Source organism: Crocodylus siamensis, chromosome 4 (genome assembly GCF_052110815.1).
Source record: "Crocodylus siamensis isolate JL-2025a chromosome 4, ASM5211081v1, whole genome shotgun sequence".
Classification (NCBI taxonomy): domain Eukaryota; kingdom Metazoa; phylum Chordata; order Crocodylia; family Crocodylidae; genus Crocodylus; species Crocodylus siamensis.
The window spans coordinates 160,364,844-160,383,888 of NC_143398.1; the positions used below are offsets into that span (position 1 = coordinate 160,364,844).

General features: G+C 56.0%; 1 protein-coding gene across 7 annotated transcripts in view; it reads right to left on the reverse strand.

Moving 5' to 3' along the window:
* Positions 1-490: 490 nt before the first annotated feature.
* The window catches only part of ARHGAP23 (Rho GTPase activating protein 23), a 142,640-nt gene continuing 124,085 nt past the window's right edge, over positions 491-19,045 (reverse strand). For 6 of the 7 annotated variants that reach the window (XM_090044587.1, XM_090044586.1, XM_090044585.1 and 3 more), the window contains 12 exons: positions 17,400-17,461; positions 16,011-16,138; positions 15,384-15,502; positions 14,183-14,338; positions 13,352-13,430; positions 12,355-12,428; positions 11,804-11,893; positions 10,630-10,755; positions 10,228-10,269; positions 9,805-9,898; positions 6,760-6,791; positions 491-5,791 (listed from right to left, as the gene is read on the reverse strand). In XM_090044587.1, the coding sequence (XP_089900713.1) occupies positions 4,466-5,791; positions 6,760-6,791; positions 9,805-9,898; positions 10,228-10,269; positions 10,630-10,755; positions 11,804-11,893; positions 12,355-12,428; positions 13,352-13,430; positions 14,183-14,338; positions 15,384-15,502; positions 16,011-16,138; positions 17,400-17,461 (2,328 nt within the window). In that variant the 3' untranslated portion in view covers positions 491-4,465. The remainder of the gene's footprint in view (positions 5,792-6,759; positions 6,792-9,804; positions 9,899-10,227; positions 10,270-10,629; positions 10,756-11,803; positions 11,894-12,354; positions 12,429-13,351; positions 13,431-14,182; positions 14,339-15,383; positions 15,503-16,010; positions 16,139-17,399; positions 17,462-19,045) is intronic. The other variant, XM_090044582.1, reaches the window with a different exon arrangement.

Here is a 19,045-nt window from a genome sequence, read left to right on the forward strand (position 1 = left end):
GGAAAGCACTGAGCCTGCAGCAGGGCAGAATGTATTGGACACTATTTGACTCCTTTTTGAAAGCTTTGCATTTAACTTACAAAGCACATGTAGGTGTTAGTATACCTAACAGTGCTACTGTGGATACCCCATAGCATCCTTAAAAGGACCGTACAGCACCCCAGGGTGCCATGAACCCTCCTTCCCCCAGGTTGAGAATTACTGATCTAACTCAAGGCAGTCCCTTCACAGCATCTATTGAAGTAAGCTTTTACTTATAAAGCTCTGATTTAGTTAAGTCTATAAGGTCCACATTCACACTGCCTTCTGCCTGAATTCAATTAACTACCTCCCCTGGCCCAAGAGCCTGTCTCCAATGCACATGGCTCACCTGGAGGCGAAGGCAGAAGGCCCCTGCCCCCAGGTGCACAAAAAATAAAAATGCAGGACATGTTAGCAGCCAAGAGCTCTTAACCCAGTTGGCCTTGCCAATAAAACCAGTAAGTCTCTTTGAATAACCAGTTTATTTCCAACATATATATAACTATACGTCTGAGAGGGCGATTTCCAAAGCAAGTTCTTTTTTTGTTTGGTTGTTTGGCGCTTTTTTTTTTTCCTTTTTCATTTTGCATATACCGAATATATAGCCAACCTTGGACAACACATCAAGGGCAAAAAATACACATGCAGAGAGGTTTGCTTGTTTTTTTTAAAAAGTCAACACTGTTACAGCACTTTGTGTCTTTTTTCTTTTAAATGAGCAAAACTTCTTAAAAAATCCTTATAAATTCTTTGTAATATGTTACACATTTAAAGACAATATTTACAAAAAAAAGAGGGGGAAAAAAAAACCTTTACAGCAAATATTTGCATAAAGTATGAGAACAATGCATAACTGGAGTAACATTTCCATCCATTCTTTCTTTTTTTTTTTTTTTTAATCCCCTCTTCCCTCCCCCCCACACAAGGCCTCATTGGAATGGCTGCAGTTTGTAGTGGAAGTTGTAGCGTGACATTATTTCTATGTACAGGTTTCAGTTGAACTCTGGCCCCATGGAGAGGGGGGGCTAGACTTTCACTCCAGAGAGACAGTACCCTAGTTCATTAAGACAATCGCCAGACATTAGGCTACAGATGGCGCAGCGTGTTTCCTAAACACAGAGGACGTATTGGATTTTGGTTTAATGTCACGTTTGGGGTGGAAAAATAGAAATTTGTGCTGTGGCTAGGGAGCAGTGGAAGAACGGAGCTTACCATTTTCAAGGAGGGAAAATTGCTGACGACTGCACAGCACAATGGGCGAGTCTACGTGCTTGGTTAGAAGTTGGCATGGGGGTGGGGGGGAAACAATCACCCCCCGCCCTATGGATCCAGTTCTCTGGGACAAGTTTGCCAAAGTCCATTTTGGTTCTCCTGACACTGAGACATGAGGCCCCGAACTCCTGCAGTTAGCTCTTCTATGGCACTTTTATTCTTTTTTGCACATGAAAGGCTGCATAATGGTCACCGAATTCCAGTTTACGTAAGATCCTTACCTAGCGGAAGCCCTCGGTGGGCAGTCACCACTGGATATGGTAATAATCCCTTCCTATCCCAAACTGCACAGCTGCTGTGGTCCACCCCACTGGTGGCTGCATCACACCTTATTTGCCACAGTGCTTTTGAGATTAAATGAAATGCAGACAAGGGTGTTTCTTGCTGCTGGGTGAGCAGGAGGGGACAGGGAGTTAGAAATGACAGGCAGGAAGGGGCAGGGCCACATTTGCTGAAGCTACATCAACTTAAAAGGGTTATGGATAAAAAGCCTGGTGGGAGGTGAGCAGGAGCACCAGCACAGTGGACATGCCCTTCCTGGCAGGGCTTAAGCATCTGGGAAGATGGGGTGGTCTCTGCAAGGGCTGAGTGGGGAGCCAGAGAGCCAAGCCATGGCTATTCTTGCTGGGCTCAGAGATACCTGCTGCAGGCTTTGCTGTCCTACAACCTCCCTGCTCCATGTCTGTTCAGGATGTGCAGCTCTGCACAGAGCAGGGCCTGCCTCCTGGGTATGCCTCACTCGTGAGAGCCCATGCAGCGTTCCCCAAGTGCTGCAGATGCAGCAGGGCCCTGGACCAGCCTTCCCAGGCAGTGGCCCATGTTAACATGACTCTGATTTTAACAGGCAGCCATGCTAACCACTTCTCCCCACAGCTGCGGTGCCAAGTGTGGTACGCACACTGAGGGCGACTGGGCTCCTAGCAAGAGCACTGATCCCATGCTGGAAGCTCAGGCCCTTAGGAGACCTGGGAGTGAAACAGGCCATGCACCACAGATTGAGGAGGGAGTGAGAAGAATCCCATACCCAGCACACAATGGGGAGGAGGGGGCACAAGGCTGAGCAGAGGCCACCTCCTCCTCCCATCCCATGGGGAAAGTGTCTGTTGCTCACCTGACCCAGAGAAGCCAGCACAGGGTAGCCGTTGTGCCTCTGCACTTTGCTGAAGCCAGTGCTGCAGCCTGGGCTACCCCAGACAGGACGGTGCCCACCCGCCCTCACCGCTTTTCCCACCTGGTTTGACAAGGGGGCCAGAGGGAATGCACACGATACTCAGTAGTGAGGGCACAGATCTACCTGTCTCTGGCTGATGAAAGGACTCTGCTAAGTGCTGTCCCCCGGCTTGCTCTGCCTCCATCAGATGGCTGTGCAGAACCCAGCTAGTGCCAAGGCCCTGTACTGACACCCTACCAAGATACGCCTGACTCCAGGCTGGCTGCTTGCTTCCAGGAGGACCCAGCTCTTGCCCCAATTGTGGGGCAGTTTTCACCACCACCCCCAGGCCACTGAGCTGCAGCTGTCATGAGTCCACGTGGGGAAGCTGCCGTCCTCTGGCCACGGCACTGCCAGGCTTCAGCCACAGTGGCTAGCAGCAGCTCCTCACACAACAGGGATCAGTGTGAGAAGGGGAATGAACCCCAGGTCCAATGGTTCAGCACAGGTACCTGACAGGAGTTGGCACCCAAGCAGCCAGGCCTGTCATTCACCTCAGCAGCCACCAGGTGTCACTGTGCCCCTACCCAAATAGTTGTAGCAAGAGCCAGGCTGAGAGAGATCCCTGCAGCCAGGGGTAGGTGTCACCCGGCCAGCAAGGAGTGCACTCACAGCAGAGATGCAGCACCACAAACGTTAGCCCATACCAACAACCTCAGGTCCATGGGGCCGGCACACTGGTGGCTGTGATGCCCACCCAGCTGCAGTGATGCCTTTGGCCTGTAGTGCATGCATGCCCACAAGAGCTCTGAGCTGAACAGACTGTGGCCGGGGCAGACGGAGAGCCAGCCATCAGCTCCGTCTCTGCTCTCCAGCCCCCAGCCTGGCTGCCTGGTTTTGTGCCCATCATCCTGGCACCTGGGCAGCACAATGCAAATGCTGCCAGTCCCTCCTGACTGCTGGAAGGAGACGGATGTGTGGGGAGGGTCTTTGCTACAGCTGTCACAGCTCCATGCCTACGCTCTCCCCCCCACACATCCCCCCCTCAGTTTCCGTGCCCAACTAGGGCCAGGGCACTGGCTCTGGAAAGGTGGGGACCCTCTCTGCACTGGCCATAGGGTGGGCATGGATGAAGGTGCCTAAAGGCCTCTCTCTACAGCTGCTCGACATTTCCTTGCTCCTCAGCAGCATTTATGCAGCGAGCATTTTCTGTGACCAGGATTGAGGGGAACCTGCAAGAGCATGATGCCATGGAGCCGTGGCCAGGACCCCCTGGCACCAGCACAACCCGGAGGAAGAGCAAAACGGGTTGGCAAGTGGCCACAGGGCACTAGCAACAGCCTCAGGTAAACACACATATCCTCCCTCCCCCAGCCACAAAGCAAGTGCTCTCAAGGTGGGGGCTGGCGTCTCACGCCCACGAGGAGTTAGGAACAGGGTTGGGTCTGGAAGCTCAGGAAAACCGTCAGTGCCGCACAGGGCCTGAAGGGAGCTCAAACGCTTCTTGGGGGTGACCGCTCAAGAGTAGGCCAATCCCAGGTCCAAAGGTTGCCATCCATAGCAGGATCGGGACTAGAAAAGGCTGGGCCTGGAAATTTTCCAGCTGGGGAGGTGCAGCTGAAGGTGGGGGGAGGTGGTACAGAAGAGGTTCAAAATCGGGAAACAGATTAAATAAAAGCAGCTCTACATGGAGCACAATTAAATACAAAACGGGAGTGGGGGAAGTCATTAAATTAAACAGTGACCCAAGCACCCAGGATGGGAGGGCTGGAGCAGGGAAACAGGGTGTCTCCAGGCCTCCAAGCCCTGAGGCCAGAGAGTGAAGCTCGAAGTACAGGGGTAAAACAGAAAAGGGGTAAGCTGCCCCTGGCCTCAAGGACCATGACCGCGACCTCCCCACATGATGGGGACCCATGTCCAGGCAAGGCCCAGCTCAGAGGGGTCCTCAGCCACTGCAGCCACAGGCATCATGGGGGAGGAGGCAGAGGGGCCTAGGGACCATCAGGCTGAGTGCCGGGCCGGTTACAGACACTGGTGGAAGCGCAAGGAAGCTGTGCGCTTGGGAGCCGGGCCCCGGTCACCCAGGTTCCCCTCAGTGCCCTTACTGTGCTGCTGCTCCCCAGCACCGCCCTGGTGGCTCGGTGCCGAGTTCCCCAGCAAGGAGGAGGAGGAGGGCCTAGCCTTTGTTGACTCCAGGCTGCTGAGGCCCGAGTCCTTGTTGTCCCTGTGTAGGTCTTTGCAGGAGGCACTTGCCTCCGGGGGCCGCCCCTCAGCACCGCCCCTGGCCCCTGAGGTGGCACCATCAGCAAGGCCCTGGCCTGGCACCCGCTGCTCCTTCCACTCGTTGAAGTTGAGGTCCTTGAGCCCACCGGGCACCACCACCGTGTGCCGCCGCCAGCTGCTCTTCTTGCGCCGTGTCTCAGGGGAGTGGGGCTGGCGCATTGGCACAGCCAGCATGTCATCGGCTGAGCCGCGCAGCCGCAGACGGAGCTGCTCTCTCAGTGAGGGTCGGGCTGAGGCCCAGCCGCCTCGCTTCTCTGCTGCAGCTCCCAGGGGTGGCAGGGACTCCTGGCTGCCCCGGGAGCTGGAGCTGGGAGCCTCGGTACTACCCTTGGCTGAGGAGTTGCTGTCCCGCCGAGGCCGCAGGAGCCGCTTGCGAGCCAGCGTGTCACACTGGATGAGGCGGCGGGAGCTGAAGGATGCCCGCCTATCCTTGTCACTGCTCACCCCCACCCCTGCCACGTCTCCCAGGCCCTCATGTGCCCCTGCCCGTCCTGGGAAGAAACTGCTTTCTGTGTCTGTCTCCACGTGGCTGAACTCGCTGCGTTCGTCGTCTGCCTCCTCGCCGCGGCTCTCAGCCACCGACTGCACCTCGGAGCATAGGCTGCGGTCGATGGTGGAGAGTGTGGAGTAACCCGACACGATAGACCTGGCATCCAGTGCTGGCTCGGGACTGCTCCGCAAAGCCACGGCCATCTTCATCCCCTTCAGCCCCTCTGCCTCTGCCAGCCCCACCTCCAAGTGGCCTTCCTGTTGCAGACACATAGCCTCTGGCCCCACTTGGCTCCGAGCATCGGGCTCCACACCAGCCTCTCCAGGGGCATCATGGTCCCGCGACTCCTCAGCCTCTTCCTCCTCGGCCTCCCCGTGCCTCTCTGCTCCCAGAGCCTCTTCACCTCTAGCCTTGCCAGCGCCCTTGGTGGCTTCATGCTCCGAGTCATCATCCGTGCTGCTCCCAAAGCGCTTGGCCTCTCTCCGCTTCTTCCTCTTGCGGTTGACAGCTGAGATGAAGGAGATGGTGAGCATCTCCTTGTGGTACAGATCCTTCCGGGATGCCCACGAGCCCTGCTGGAGGAAGCACCATGGGGCTTAGCACCATGACCACCAACCACAACCACATCTCTACAGACCATGTAAAAATGCCCAAGCAGATCCCATCTGTGCACTGTGCTTCCCCACCCTTCCCTGTATGGCCCTTCTCTGTATGGGAGCACCCTGGGATGGACACGCAGGCCTTCAGCTCCATGCTTTCACTCACAACACATGAGTGGCCACAGCCATATGCCCCCTGCTGCAGTACTGCATTTTGGATAAAAACTAGCCCCTACCAATAGCGCCTTGTGACAGGCCTGGGAATGGAGGACTGGGTCAGGTTGCCTTAACTGCACAGCAGAACCCCAACAAATGGAGCCAGGAAGAGCTTGAGTTTTACCAGCTTGACAGAGGCAAACACAGTATCAGAATTACAGATCTCACCGTGGAGCCTTTAGTCCTCACTCAGTACCTGTAGGAGGGGCTGCTCTGCTCAGACACTGGCCAAGTTGTCTCCTAGCCCAAGAAACTTGGATACCAAATAGACAAGAGGTGGAAGGGAAAACTGAGGCAGAGAGTAGCTGCAACCTGCCCAAAGCTAAGTGACAGCATTAGCTTGTACTAGAATCCAGGCATCCTCACGCCCAGCCCAGTGCTCCACCAACTGGACCATGCTGCTAGCTGCCCCATGAATTTCAAGGTGACCTTAAAACTACTAAGACCCAATTAAGCACCCCAGGCCCATCTTCTTAATGCATAATCAGAAACCCTGCAGCCTCTCGCATCTCACTGCCCCAAGTTGGTGGGGTGGGAGGCAGATCCTGACCCCGGACTGGGAGGCACCAGGGCTTGCTAGACCTTAGCTCCAAAATGGCTCTGTTTTTAGCAACAATACAGTTCATTCCCCCGTCCCCAGTTCCTCTCCTCTTCCCATTGCTAGCAGCTGGGAGTCCAGGGATGCTGGAGGTTCCCCAGAGCTCAAGGGTCCCCTTGGGGATTCTTACCTTGGATTTAGTGGAGCTACTGTTGGTTGAATCTGTAAGGCACAAAAGACAGGGAGAGCAGGTCAGAGGGCTGAGCTGGGTTCTGTCAGTGTGGTGGGGTGGGGCAAGAGACCGTAGAGCAGAGGGACACTTCTCAACAGCCTCATGAAGGCTGGGTCCTGCCCATGGCTCCAGAGGATACCGGCTCCATCAGAAGCATCCCTGTCAATCGCACTGTAGGGCCATGATAGCCAGGCCCTTGTGCACCCATTGAAGGAAACTTCAGACCCCAGGAAGTTCCTGTGCCCACAGGCAGCAGCTTCCCCAAGATAATGGGGGGTTTAAAGGAACTGTGGTGGGGTGATCCCACACATGGGAAAGGGAGTAGCAGGGTTCCCTACCCAGATCTCCAAGTCCCTCTGTCTGCCTATGAGGGGGCCACATACCCCTGCATTACAGAACCACAAAGTTCACCAGACCCCAGCCACCACCATGGAAGGAATCAGGAGAAGAAAATGTGGGAGAAGGCAAGAACACACAGCTTGAAACACCAAAGAGGAACCCCTCTTCCCCCCACAGAGGCTGGGACAAAGCAGCCAAGTGCGTCCTGCTGGTGGTGAGAATGGTATGGACGTGCCGTGCTGGGACAGATGGGGTGGAGGACAATGGAGCCATGGAAGTGCAGTGACTGCAGGCAGGAATGTGCTGCTGGGCTCAGAGCATGGGGGGCTGGGGAATCTCTTCTGGGCCTCAAGTGCAAGTGAGGGGCTGTGGAGCCTTACTCTAAAGAGGCCCTGAGCGCAGAGTGCCTGAAAGCAAGCTGGGTGGCTTACAGAAAACAGCCTCTCAAGCAGGAGGGCGAGCACTTTCTCTGACATGAATACGTGTTACGCTCTGTGAGTATGGATTAGACTCATGGGGCCAAATTCTTATGGGCACAGGGCAAGACATAATCCCTGCACTGAACAGAAGTGACCCTAGGCTTGGGCACTATAAGCAATATCAGGTGGCAGAGAGGATGGGCTGGAAGTCAGTCTGGAACGGATGCAGTCTCTAATGTTTTCAGGTGCTTGGGGCTAAGGGGTTAGAGCAGTTGTGGGCATCAGAGATCCAAGTCTGAACACAGCTGCCAGGGCCCATGGCAGGCCAAAGTGCAGGCCATTGTCACAAGCAGTACTAGAGGGCAGAGGCAGGACTGGAATGAGGCTACTTGGGCCTGGGCTGGGGAGAGACAGAGATGCTGTAGACTGTGCTGGGGAAGATGGGGGCCTGGGGCACAGGTGCACCCAGGAACGGCAGGCAAGTTAGTCTGGAAAGTCTCACAAACAGGTTAAAGGGCAGAGGGGGGCATGGGATGCAGCCAGCACCAAGTCCACCATGGTGCGGACCATGACAGCAATGGTGAGAACCACACGAACACGCAACAGATGCTCCCTCCCCAGCACGCTGGCTGAGGGATGGTATTAGCGGTTGGCGGCGATTATGAGAGAGAGGGCAGCTGGGTGGGACACTGACCCCATGGAAGATGTGAGATCCCCTCCCCCTCAGTGCTGGAAGGCATGTACCCTGGACCTGTGGGGCCTGGCATGTGCTCCTCCAGGTGAAGTTGGAGTCATGCAGGGCTGGGGGTCTGAACTGGGACATGGCCAGTGTGAACTGCCAAAGGGGGAGGGTCGGACAGCAGAGAGGTTAAACATCAAGGAGTCGCCTCTGTTCTGGGAGCAGGCAGAGGAAGTGGCATTTCTGCAAAGGCCCACTGCTGCTCACCAATGCTTTTGGGGTGTCTCCAAGGGAGCAGGAACCCCCTGTGTGTATGGGATCCTCAGCATCCTGTAATTGATGGAGGCTGGTTTCATGCACCGAGTGCAATGGAGTCTGCAGTAGCGGGTAACTCACAACAGGGGCCACCACCTTGTGTATCAGGACTCCACTGGAATGGAGGGCCCTGTGCCCACCTAGCCTCCATCACTGCATGGGGACAGGTCACCAGCCACTGTGCTGTGCCTGCGTGGGTTACCCAGTCAAGTCCAATGGGTCCCATAACCTGGCCTCACAAGTTCCCCATGGGCAGGGCCTGCACCCCCTCTCCCCCCACACTTATCCCCACTCTCTCATAATCGCTCCATGGAATTAGTGCATGAGCAGCGCTCCCAGCAACACCACTGTACCCGTTCTAGATCTCCAGGAGGTCCGCTGGAGGAGGAGAAGGAGGAGGAGGAAGAAGACAGCACAGAGAAGTTTAAGGGAAGAGCAAGAAATCCCCATCATTTCCACCCCCTGCCTTTCCAAGTCTGCAGTTTGAGCCAGGGGAGGGGTAAAGGGAAACCCCTGGCACGGGGAAAGGCAGCTGGCATAGAGGAAACATGGGCATGAAGAGGCTCCCACCCCATCATTGGCTCTGCTGTGGCTGGCTAGGAACCAGAGAGCAAGGAGACACTGGTAGGGTCCAGCTGTGCTAAGCACTGGGCTACTTCTGAGAAAGCCTGGCTGGTGAGGATCAGACCAAGGCGGGTAGAGGGCCTGGGGGGGGAGGGGGATGGTGGGGGGATGATGACTGGCCACTCTACCAGCACTTCCCAGCAGAGATGCCAAGGGGTACCCAAAAGTGGTCAGATCCCAGTCTATGGCCAGTGATCACCAGCTTCTTGCTGGTGATGGGCTGCAACAAGCTCAGGACAGGGGAACACCCCTCCTTCTGCCCTGGTGCAGGCTCTGGACAGCACTCAGGGCACCCAGGGGAGGTGGGATCCCAGGGAGAAATTCCAGTTTCTGTCTCCCCTACAGGATCAACTGCAGTTGCAAAAGAGGGAGCCCAGGGCTTGCTCTGGGCACAGTACAGAGACCATCCCACTGGGGGGGTGCTAGGCAGGGGAGAGCCTGCAGCTGCCCCAGGGGAAAAAGGGGCTCTGAGCTCTCTGCTGAGGCAGTCTGGGGCTAGCTGGGAAGAATGGCACAGTGATTTTAATAGGGGACATATTGCCTCAGAAGTCCCTCCTCCGGTGGGGCTGGCTGAGCCCCCAAAGCAGAGGCCACCCCCATTGCAGCCCCTGTCTGCCCTCCTCTCACCTGAGGCATCTCCGGGTGCTGCTGTCCTCCCAATGTTGGGGAGCAGGTACTCAATGTTTGGCACCGACTGTGCCTCCTTCTCATCCACAGGGGTCTAGGGGTGCAAGACAGGGAGAACAGTGAGCGCTGTGCCACCCTCCAGGCCCACCCCTGACAAAGCCCTTCTGCCCTCTGCCAGCAGGGCATCAGTGTGGGGCAGAGATTCCCTGGGGGTGCCACTTGGCCCAGAGCAGGGATGTCCCCCAGACTCATGCTCTGGCATAGGACAGAGGGAACTCTGCTTGCTCCACCCTTCCTTGCGCTCTCCCTAGCCAGCCCCCCGCCGTCCCCTCAGGAGAGGTCCCTGCATGAACACGGCAGGTGCCCTCAGGCTGTTGCCTCTTCCCCCTTTCCCTGTGAAGCCAGGCTTGCCACATGACTCACCTTCTCTCCCTTGTCCTCCTTGTCGCTGAAGAACCAGTCAGACTGTGGGGAGATGACAGAAAAGGGATCGGAGTGTGAGTGAGGCTGCAGGTCAGGGTCTTTGAGGAACAGCTGCCCTCAGAAGCCCCTCCCAAAGTACCCCTGCCACAGCCCTCACCCACCTCCCCTTGTGCCTCCATATACGTGGTTCAGCCCCAACTAACACTCCACTCACCCACCAGTCAGATCCCCTCTGTGCCCCTATGCTTCCCCCACATACCAACACACTTGCTTCTGCCCTGCCCCTGCTCCTATCTTTCCCCATTCCTGGTCTAGGCCATGCTATGCTCCCCACCTCCCATCACCCACCCCTGGCTTTGCAGTGTTTGGGGATGGGATGAGGCCTGCCCACAGGTCCCTTACATGCTGGATGAGGGTCTCCACAATTTTGTAGCGGTCTGGCATGTGTGTCACCATGTCTGTCATGTTGTCTTCAGATGTCCGGACTAGCGTTGGGCCAAACACCAGGGCCAGGTTCCTGGGCTCCATCTGCAACAGGACATGGGGGTTAGAATGCCCTGCCCAGCCCCACCTTAGTCACCCCTGGCAAGGTGAGCCAAGGGGGAGGACTTGAGCAAGAGAATCTAACTCCACAGACAGCTTGGGCTCAGGGCAGGAGGGGACAGCCATGCAAACACCACCCAGTCCTTCCCTCTGCCCTGTCATGGCCTCTTCTCACCCACTTTCATCACATCCAACACAGTAATTGCACTAGCAGTCTCTGCTGCAGCACTGGGCAGCACAAGCCCATGCTGCCTCCCTCTCTAGTGAGCTTTCAGGCCTTGCTTCCCTGTCCAGAAAGGCACAGCAGGGCTGAGGCTCACACCCCTGCTCTCTCACAGACCTCCCATATGGATATGTCCCTCTGTTGCCCTGTGTGCTGCATCCACATGACAAACGTGGAAGAAGCATATATGACAGACGTGAAGCCCAGGGGCTGCCATGAGCTCAGGTGGCTGCAAAGCACCGAGGGATCTCTTCCACACCATAGTATGTGGTGCTGCTCTAGAAATTCACTTCCAAACCCTCCTGGACACACTTGCATGGTTCCCTAGCCCTGTTCTCCCCTGCCAGCCCTGCTGGGAGAGGCCCCATGATCCTGAACCCATGGTCTCCAATGCAAGGGAACTGCTCCCTAGAGCAGCCTCTCTCAACCCATGGGTCATGACCCAAAGTGGGTCACAAGAATATGAAAAGGTCACAAACAAACTTTAAAAATGGATTCTCCTTTAACAGAAAAAAAAGGGAAACCGCAGCTTCTCCCTTGCAGGCTGGCAGAGTTCCAGCCTGCAAGGGGCTGCTTGGGGGCCCCCCCATACCTCCCACCTGCTCCACACACCCACCCCATGCCCCACACACTGGGGGGCTGGGGCCTGGGAGTGGGGAGCAGTGGGTCAGGAGTGAGAGGCACTGGGTCAGGGCTGGCCATCAATATTTACAAATGAGTCCTGGTCCAAAAGAGGTTGAGAACCACTGCCCTTGACTGTGGAGGCACATGGGCTCACTGCCTCTTGGAGCCAGTTAGTAGCAATGGTACCTTGTTCTTCTCTGAGTGATCGGCGATCGTCTTCAAGTGTCCCACAAGAAACTTGAGTGTCTCATAGTAGTGTCCTGGCAGGTCCCGGATCTGCAGGGCACAGAGCTGCCATGTGAGAGATCTGCCAGCCTTGAAGAGGCCTGGCACCCCCTGCTGACCACAGCCCCACTCATAGCTCCACTGTTGATCTTAGCCCCATTACTTTCTTGCTGCAAACCCTCCCCACCCTGGTTTAGCTCCCTCTACACCCCAGCGCTGCATAAAGCGTCGCCCCCAATCTCCTCGGAAGGGAGATCACAGCCAAAGCTCCTTCTAGACCAGCTCAGGCAGCTCTCAGACAAAACAAGAACCAAGGCAAATATCCTCCTCCAGCTCCCAGAAAGGCCTGGGATCCCCCCATGGTGATATGGCTGAACCCAGAAAGAGAAGGGGAATTGTTTCTGGATGCAGGTGGCACCTCCTCTCTGCCCAGGGGAGTGAGGGTGGTCCTGGTGATGGCAGAGAGCTCTTCCCACCCCACAAGGTTCATTCAGGGTCCAGTATTCCCATACCAGTTTCCGCAAGGTCCTCATCCTCTCACTGGCATCTTCTATCCGGTTGGCTTCAATGAAGTCGTTGTACTTATCTGAAAGCCAGATATGCACCCAGCAGGCTCAGCAGTGCTGCCGGAAAAAGTCCCAGTGCTGCCCTCCAACACCCTCATTATACCTGGAGACAGGGATCAAGGGCCTGGCAGGCAGGCTGTGTGCCTGAATGGGCATAGGTATGCACAGAATACAGGCAAGGACAGAAGGGCTACAGCACAATGAGGGGGCTGGCTGCAGGGAGCACAGGCAGATAAGGGAGTAAATGGAGGGGTCTGGGCAATGGATAGACAGAGGGAGAGCTGGGCTACACAGACTAGTGCAGAAGGACAGCTGGAGAGGAGCAGGTAGAGGGAGGATGGGGGACAGGCCACCCAGGGGCGTGGTCGGACTAAGGCACAAATAGGGACCTGCCAATTCAGAGGGGGCAGCTTGGACACTGGGCCTTTACAGAGTAGGGCAGGCAGGTGACACATAAGAACCTAGTGACAAGGGAAGGACAGGGCACAGACAGGCAGAACTGGCTGCAAAGGACACCCCCAGGATAGGCCTGGGCCCCAGAGTAGGACCCTGTCCTAGAAGAAAGCACTGCGCTGCACTCCCCTTTTGTAGGCAATGAGATACCCATGGGCTTGGGCTCAGCATGGGGGCAGCAACAGCAAATGCAGAAAGGCCACAAGGCCCAAGGTTTTTCCACGAGGAAATGAAGAGAGGGAGGGGGGGTCAGCTGGGAGTGTCCAGCAGAGTGAGGGGTCCTTCTGGGTCTCAGGCCACAGCCAACGATGGTTCTCCAAGAACCATACAAGAGCCACCCAAGGACCAAGCTCTGGTCTTGCTGGGCCATGATTCCACAGAGACAGAGAGAGGGTTGCATCTGGCAGGGAAAGCAGGATGCCAGCATACAGCTCTTCAACACTGAGGGGCACATATCCGTGTACATACAGGGAGTGCACACCCAACTCACCATCTGTGAACAGGGGCTCCGGGAGCTTTCGGAAGAAGGACTTCAACAGGCTGCTGATGACATTCAGGTCCTGCCACCTCTGTTGTGGGGAGAGAAGGAGACACTCAGAGCCAGGGGAGGATGATGTGCCTGAGGTGGGAAGGCCAAAACCAGGCCAAGCTTACATCGGCTGGGCTGCCCAGCACTGTCAGGGGGAAATCGCTGAGCCCAGGTCTTGTGAGACACCCCAGGGACCTGCACGTGGGGTCAAGCTAAGTGGAGAATCTGCTACACTCAGACAGAGAAGACAGTCTGAGCACGGGCCCTTCTCCCACCCAAAGGCTAGAAGGAATTCCAGCAGTTGCAGCTGGGATGGCTGTTTGGGGCCAGAACCTGAGATCCCCATTTCAAATGCAGGAGCGGGAGCCCCCAGCCCAGCTGGGACATAGGGAGTGCACAGGAAAAGAAGCAGGTGTCAGCAGCACAGCAGTGGGACTGGCACCAACCCACTGGCAAGCACAGCCCACTAGGGAGAGGTCACTAGCCAAAGGCAAGACAAAGTACACCCCTGCCACATGCACACACACACACACACATATGCCATGGGCACTCATATGCAAGCACACACACAAGCATGTATGCACATACACACACACCACTTTCTATTCCTGTCACTGCTCCCTCCTTCCTGCCTCTCAGTGTCTGTGCTTTGCTGGCCCTGTGTGTGGTTGCTTGTGAAGGCTCCATTTCTGATCAGCCACATGCCACAGGACAGGATGCTGCAGCTGGACAAGGAGCATGTTGGGCAGGGGCTGTGCTGGGCCAGGGGACAGGGTCTTGCCAACTCTGTACCTCATCCTGCAGGTTGATCTCAGTGGCCCCCTTGTTGAGCTGCTCCTGCAGGCTAGACACCATGGCGTTGTTACCAGGCACCCGGTAGATGCCCATGTACTCGAGGCCCTTGTCTTCCACCACTTTGCAGCAGGCCTCCACAATCAAGGGAATGTTCTGCAGGGAACAGAGATGGCCTGAAGGAGGCAACACTAGATGGGAGATTGGGAAGGCCTGTGGGGGAGGGGGCACACTTGGAATCACAGCTGCTGCATGTTAAAGGAGGTGAGTCAGGGAGAGAGACAGTTGGAGGCTCTGGCTGCCAGATGTGAAGTGGGCAGTGGGATTTGGACAGACAGAGCTGGCACTGGGGCTGACAGGTATTAAGACTGTGTCAAACATGGGCACAGCTGGAAGCTGCAGCTGCCAGATGTTAGGAGAGGCATGGAGCGGGGGGGGGAGGGAGCGAGCAAGCTGCAGCTGCCAGATCTACCCCAGCCAAGAGGTAGTGAGGGCAGTCAATGCCACCTTTCCACCCTCATTCCCATCAGGACAAACCCAGAGTGGAGGGGAAGGCAAGGTTGGAGGTAATGCTCAGCTGGACCTTTTGGGAACAGAGGGCAAGGGGCAGAGCAAAAGGCTGTGGCTACTGCTACCTAATACTGCCCAACTCATCACATAAATGGATTCCCCAGAAACCATAGCTGTGGCCAGGCCAGAGCCTCCTAAAGTATCCCAGGGAAGCCCTGTTCAATTCCTCCTCCTCATGACTGTATGGAGCTTCAGCCCATGGACCCTGGCACAAGACAGCAGGGAACAGAAGACTGGAGGGGGTCCCCAAGGTAGGGTCCAACCCCTGACAGTCCCAATGACAGAGGAAGGTGCTCTGTGCCACTAAGAATCCACTGCTGGCAGTGCCCAGCTTGGCTGGGTTACAGCTAGTTTTGGTCTGTCTGCTGGAGCTGTAGTCACTCCCCAAGCATGCCCACTGCCTGCCTGAGTCTGCAAACAGCCGGACTCCAGCACTGGGATGAGCAGATGCCTACCCTCAGCTTTCCAGGGATCTCAACTGGAGGCCTAATGACGATAAGTACCATTAACTCTTTCATAGTGGACAGACCCCTGCCCTCATCCTGCCTGTGCAGTGGGAAAACAGCAGGCTGTCACAGCAGCACTGGCTCCCTCCTGGTGCCTAGGGCAGATGTGGGTCCAAATTATATACCTTATTGTCTGGGGCAGGCTGGCAGTCCTCAAGCCTCACTCCAAAAGCCCGTGGGGCAGATTTCTTGTTCTTTTTCATAATGTTAATGCCCCATGGGGCTTTCTGGGAGCCACTCTCATCTGGAAACAAAACACAGAGTTGGTCATCAAAGAGCCAGACCCAGAGAAACAGATACCCATAGTACCATGTACCCCGACAGGGAGAGTCACTCAGCCGGGGCACACGTCACCCAATGCCCTCACTAAAGGGTCTGCCCACAACATGCACATCCATTCTCCCTTCCTTGCCCCCTGCCTCACTCAGACATACCCCACTGACCCTCACACCCATCTCCTCCAGCACGACATGAACTCCTGGCTTTGAGGCAGCCCCTAAGAGACCCACCCCCACACATACACATGCATGTGCTCTAAGTATATCTGATCTGGCACTACTTAGCACAGGTTAAAAACCATCTGAGATGCAAGGCAGGTGAGTCCATGCTGAGCTCCATGCTGCTGCAGCTAGGTCACTGCCAATGCCTGAGCTGGGCGGGTAGCTGTACGCTGCACTGTAGTCCTCCTCTCGGAGATATACAACCCCTGGCAACCCATGCATACCATTAGAGGTGCCAGTGTGTGGACATACCTTTAGTCACAGCCATGTCCTGCCTTGGAGATCGGGGGGCGCATGTGCCCGTTTGTTTTAGGAACTCCGGTTTGATCCCCAGCCCACGAGACCCTTTGGGGGATGAGTCTGGCTTTGTCCCTGGAGGGCTGTGGAGAAAGCAGAGAGGACTCTTAACCCAGACAGCCCCTGCACTGGAAACCCTGTCCCCTGGCCTTTCACCCTCAGCCAAGCAGAGCATGCTGAACCACAGCCACCTCTGTGCAGCATGGCCAGGTGCTGAGAGCAAAGCTGCAGCACAATGCATTCTGGGAGCAGCCACAGAAATTAAAAACATTGAGAACCACTCACGGGGCGTTTACCCATAATGCTCAGCGCTGCACTCGCCTCCCCCTCTTAATCGTGTAGCCAGTGAATGCCAGGTCTGCCACTGTTCCCTGCTGTCCAACCCTCCTTGGGGGGCATCTGTCCACAGGAGATGCAAAGCTGCAATCCCCGTGACCTGCCTGCATGGTGCACAAGGTCCCTCTCTGCCTGGGTTAACGACAAGCCAGATTCTACCTCCCTGAGCACAGGCAGACAGAGCTGCCTGCCCAGCCTTCTCCAACCCTCTCACAAAACCTGGGCCCCAATAACCTGCCCCCTGGCCTCACCCCTCCCCTGCCTGGTTTAATAAGAATCAAGCTTGCATTGATCCAGCAGACTCAGCACAGAACCCCGCCAGGGATGCACTTCACATGACTTAGGCCTTGGCTCACAGCACTGAGCCCAATCTGGAATGGCCCTGTGGAAGCTGAGCCAAGCTCAGCACTGAGCCGGTGGAAGTGCTGCTCCAGTAGGGAACTGCCCCAGTTCAAACGAGGCCTTACATCAATCCACTTCTCTGGCAGGGAGTGTGCTTAAGATGGATTCATAAGACCCAGAGCCTTCCAAGAGCCACAGCTCATTTTACAGGCAAGGATGGAGTCACGCAGCAGTTAAGTAACCTGTCGGAGGAAACCCTGCCAGAGAGCCCCGGCGACTCTGCTCGGACCGCCCAGCATTCTTCAGTGGTTCTCTACCAGGGAACACTATGAACACAGCTGCTCCCATCTATGGAAGTCTTTTAACTCAGCTATGTATTGTTCCTCCATGGCCCCGGGCACCACTGGGAGGTGGCCAGAGTCTGTATCTAATGCAAGTTCCCTCGCAGGTCCCTGAGGACCAGGGCTGTGATCTCCTCCGCATTATAGATGGAGAACTGGAGAACAGAGGCTTGAGAGAGGCTTAAGGATATGCCCAAGTTCACATGAGCAGACGTCTGTGGCAAAGCTAGCCCTTGCACTAAGGGAGCCCTAGTGCCAGGCTTGCACTCCACCCACTAGCCATGCTCTGTCCCGACAGGCCGGGCAGAGGTTCAGGGATCCTTACTTCACTTTCCGGTAGTCGTTCAGCTTCTTGTTGATAAGTGCTTGGCTTGCAAAACTGGGGTCCTGGAGAGGCACAAAGACAAGAGGGAGGGGAGAGCTTGAGCATATCGTGTGTGGTCAGACCCAAAGGAGCGCGCTCTCATCCATGAGCCGAGCCTTACACCAGGCCTCATGCCAGGGCCAGGAGGTCCTCCCCAGATGCAACAGCCATGAAATTTTGCCCCCTACTGCTCCTTGTTGATGGGCACCTGTTGTCCATGAGAAGAGAGTGTTGATGGCCTTCCTTGTGCCACCTGCAACCAGGCAGGACTGAAAGAACAGTACATTTGGGGCACTAGGCCTGCAACGCAGTCCAGCCTAGAAGCACCTAGCCCCTGATGGGGCTCTATCATTCTTTAGCCCATGCCCTATCACAGAGACCCCTGCTGGTATCAAAATCTCAGCCTTGCTTCGCATGGCTGAGCCAGTGCTGATCAGCCACAGGGGTCACTGGCTGAACACACAAACACATCTCACCGGCCTGAGCAAATTCCTGCCACAGGGCACCTCATGCCTCCCCCTGCCTCTGGAGAACATGCACAGTTCCCAGAGATCTGCATCTCCAGGAGGGGAGTGTTGGTAGGCAGGGCCAAAGCTCCACCCCTCATTACTCCAGTATCCCAAGGGCCCAGTCTCTGGGAAATCAGCATCACTCCCTGGGCATGGCCCTCTCTGCCTGGCTTCAACTTCCTTAGTGCCCGTTCAACTGCCCAGTTCTTAAAAGCAGCTTAGCCTGGGACTAGAACCTGGATCCCTGCACTGAGAAACAGGGGAGGCACATCTCATACCACTGACTCCTGCCCACAAACACCATTATAGCATCATTACAGCAACGATGGGTTGGGGTGGGGGGTAGGCCTTCAGATGCTGGGATTTCTAGCTCTTCTACTCTCCATCAGTGCTGGGGAGACATAGGATGCCTGGAGGGTGCACATGGCATGGTGGGAGGACAACTACAGCATGTTCTGGACTGGGATCCTCCAGCGTTCCCACAGAAATTCACCCCTCCTTACAGCACAACCCAAGAGGGGCACAGATCTTCCAGCATCTTCCACCCCTTCAGTGCACACCAACTTTGGCAACATCACAACCCCAACAAGGTGCCTGAACTGGTCATAAGCTATAGCGCACATCACATTGCTATGGCCTGCCCCAAGATGGGCAGACACTGAGAGCACCTTGCACCCCTACGGGGTACCCTGAGCTGGACACCGAATTGTGGGAAACACTGTAGCCCCACAGCACACCTGGTCTGGGCACAGCTGGGTTTTACAGCACCTCACACCATCACAGTAACCCCGCACTAGGCAGGGATCACCATGCAGTTTCCATACTTACAGGATGTTTTAGTTTGCACTCAGACCTAAGGACATCTTGTGGGCCTTAAGGCCAACCCAAGCTTAGAGCTGCTCCCATGCCTCCTATGAGCCTAAAACTGGAAATGGACCTTGGGGCAGCTCTCACACCTACAGTATGCTATAGCCAAGCAAGACATGTCTACAGCTAGGCACAGATCTCGGGGCAATTCCCACAGCCACAGGGCACCTACAGCGAGACACAGACCTTATAGCAGCTCCCACGCCTTCAGGCAGCCTGCAGCTGGGCATG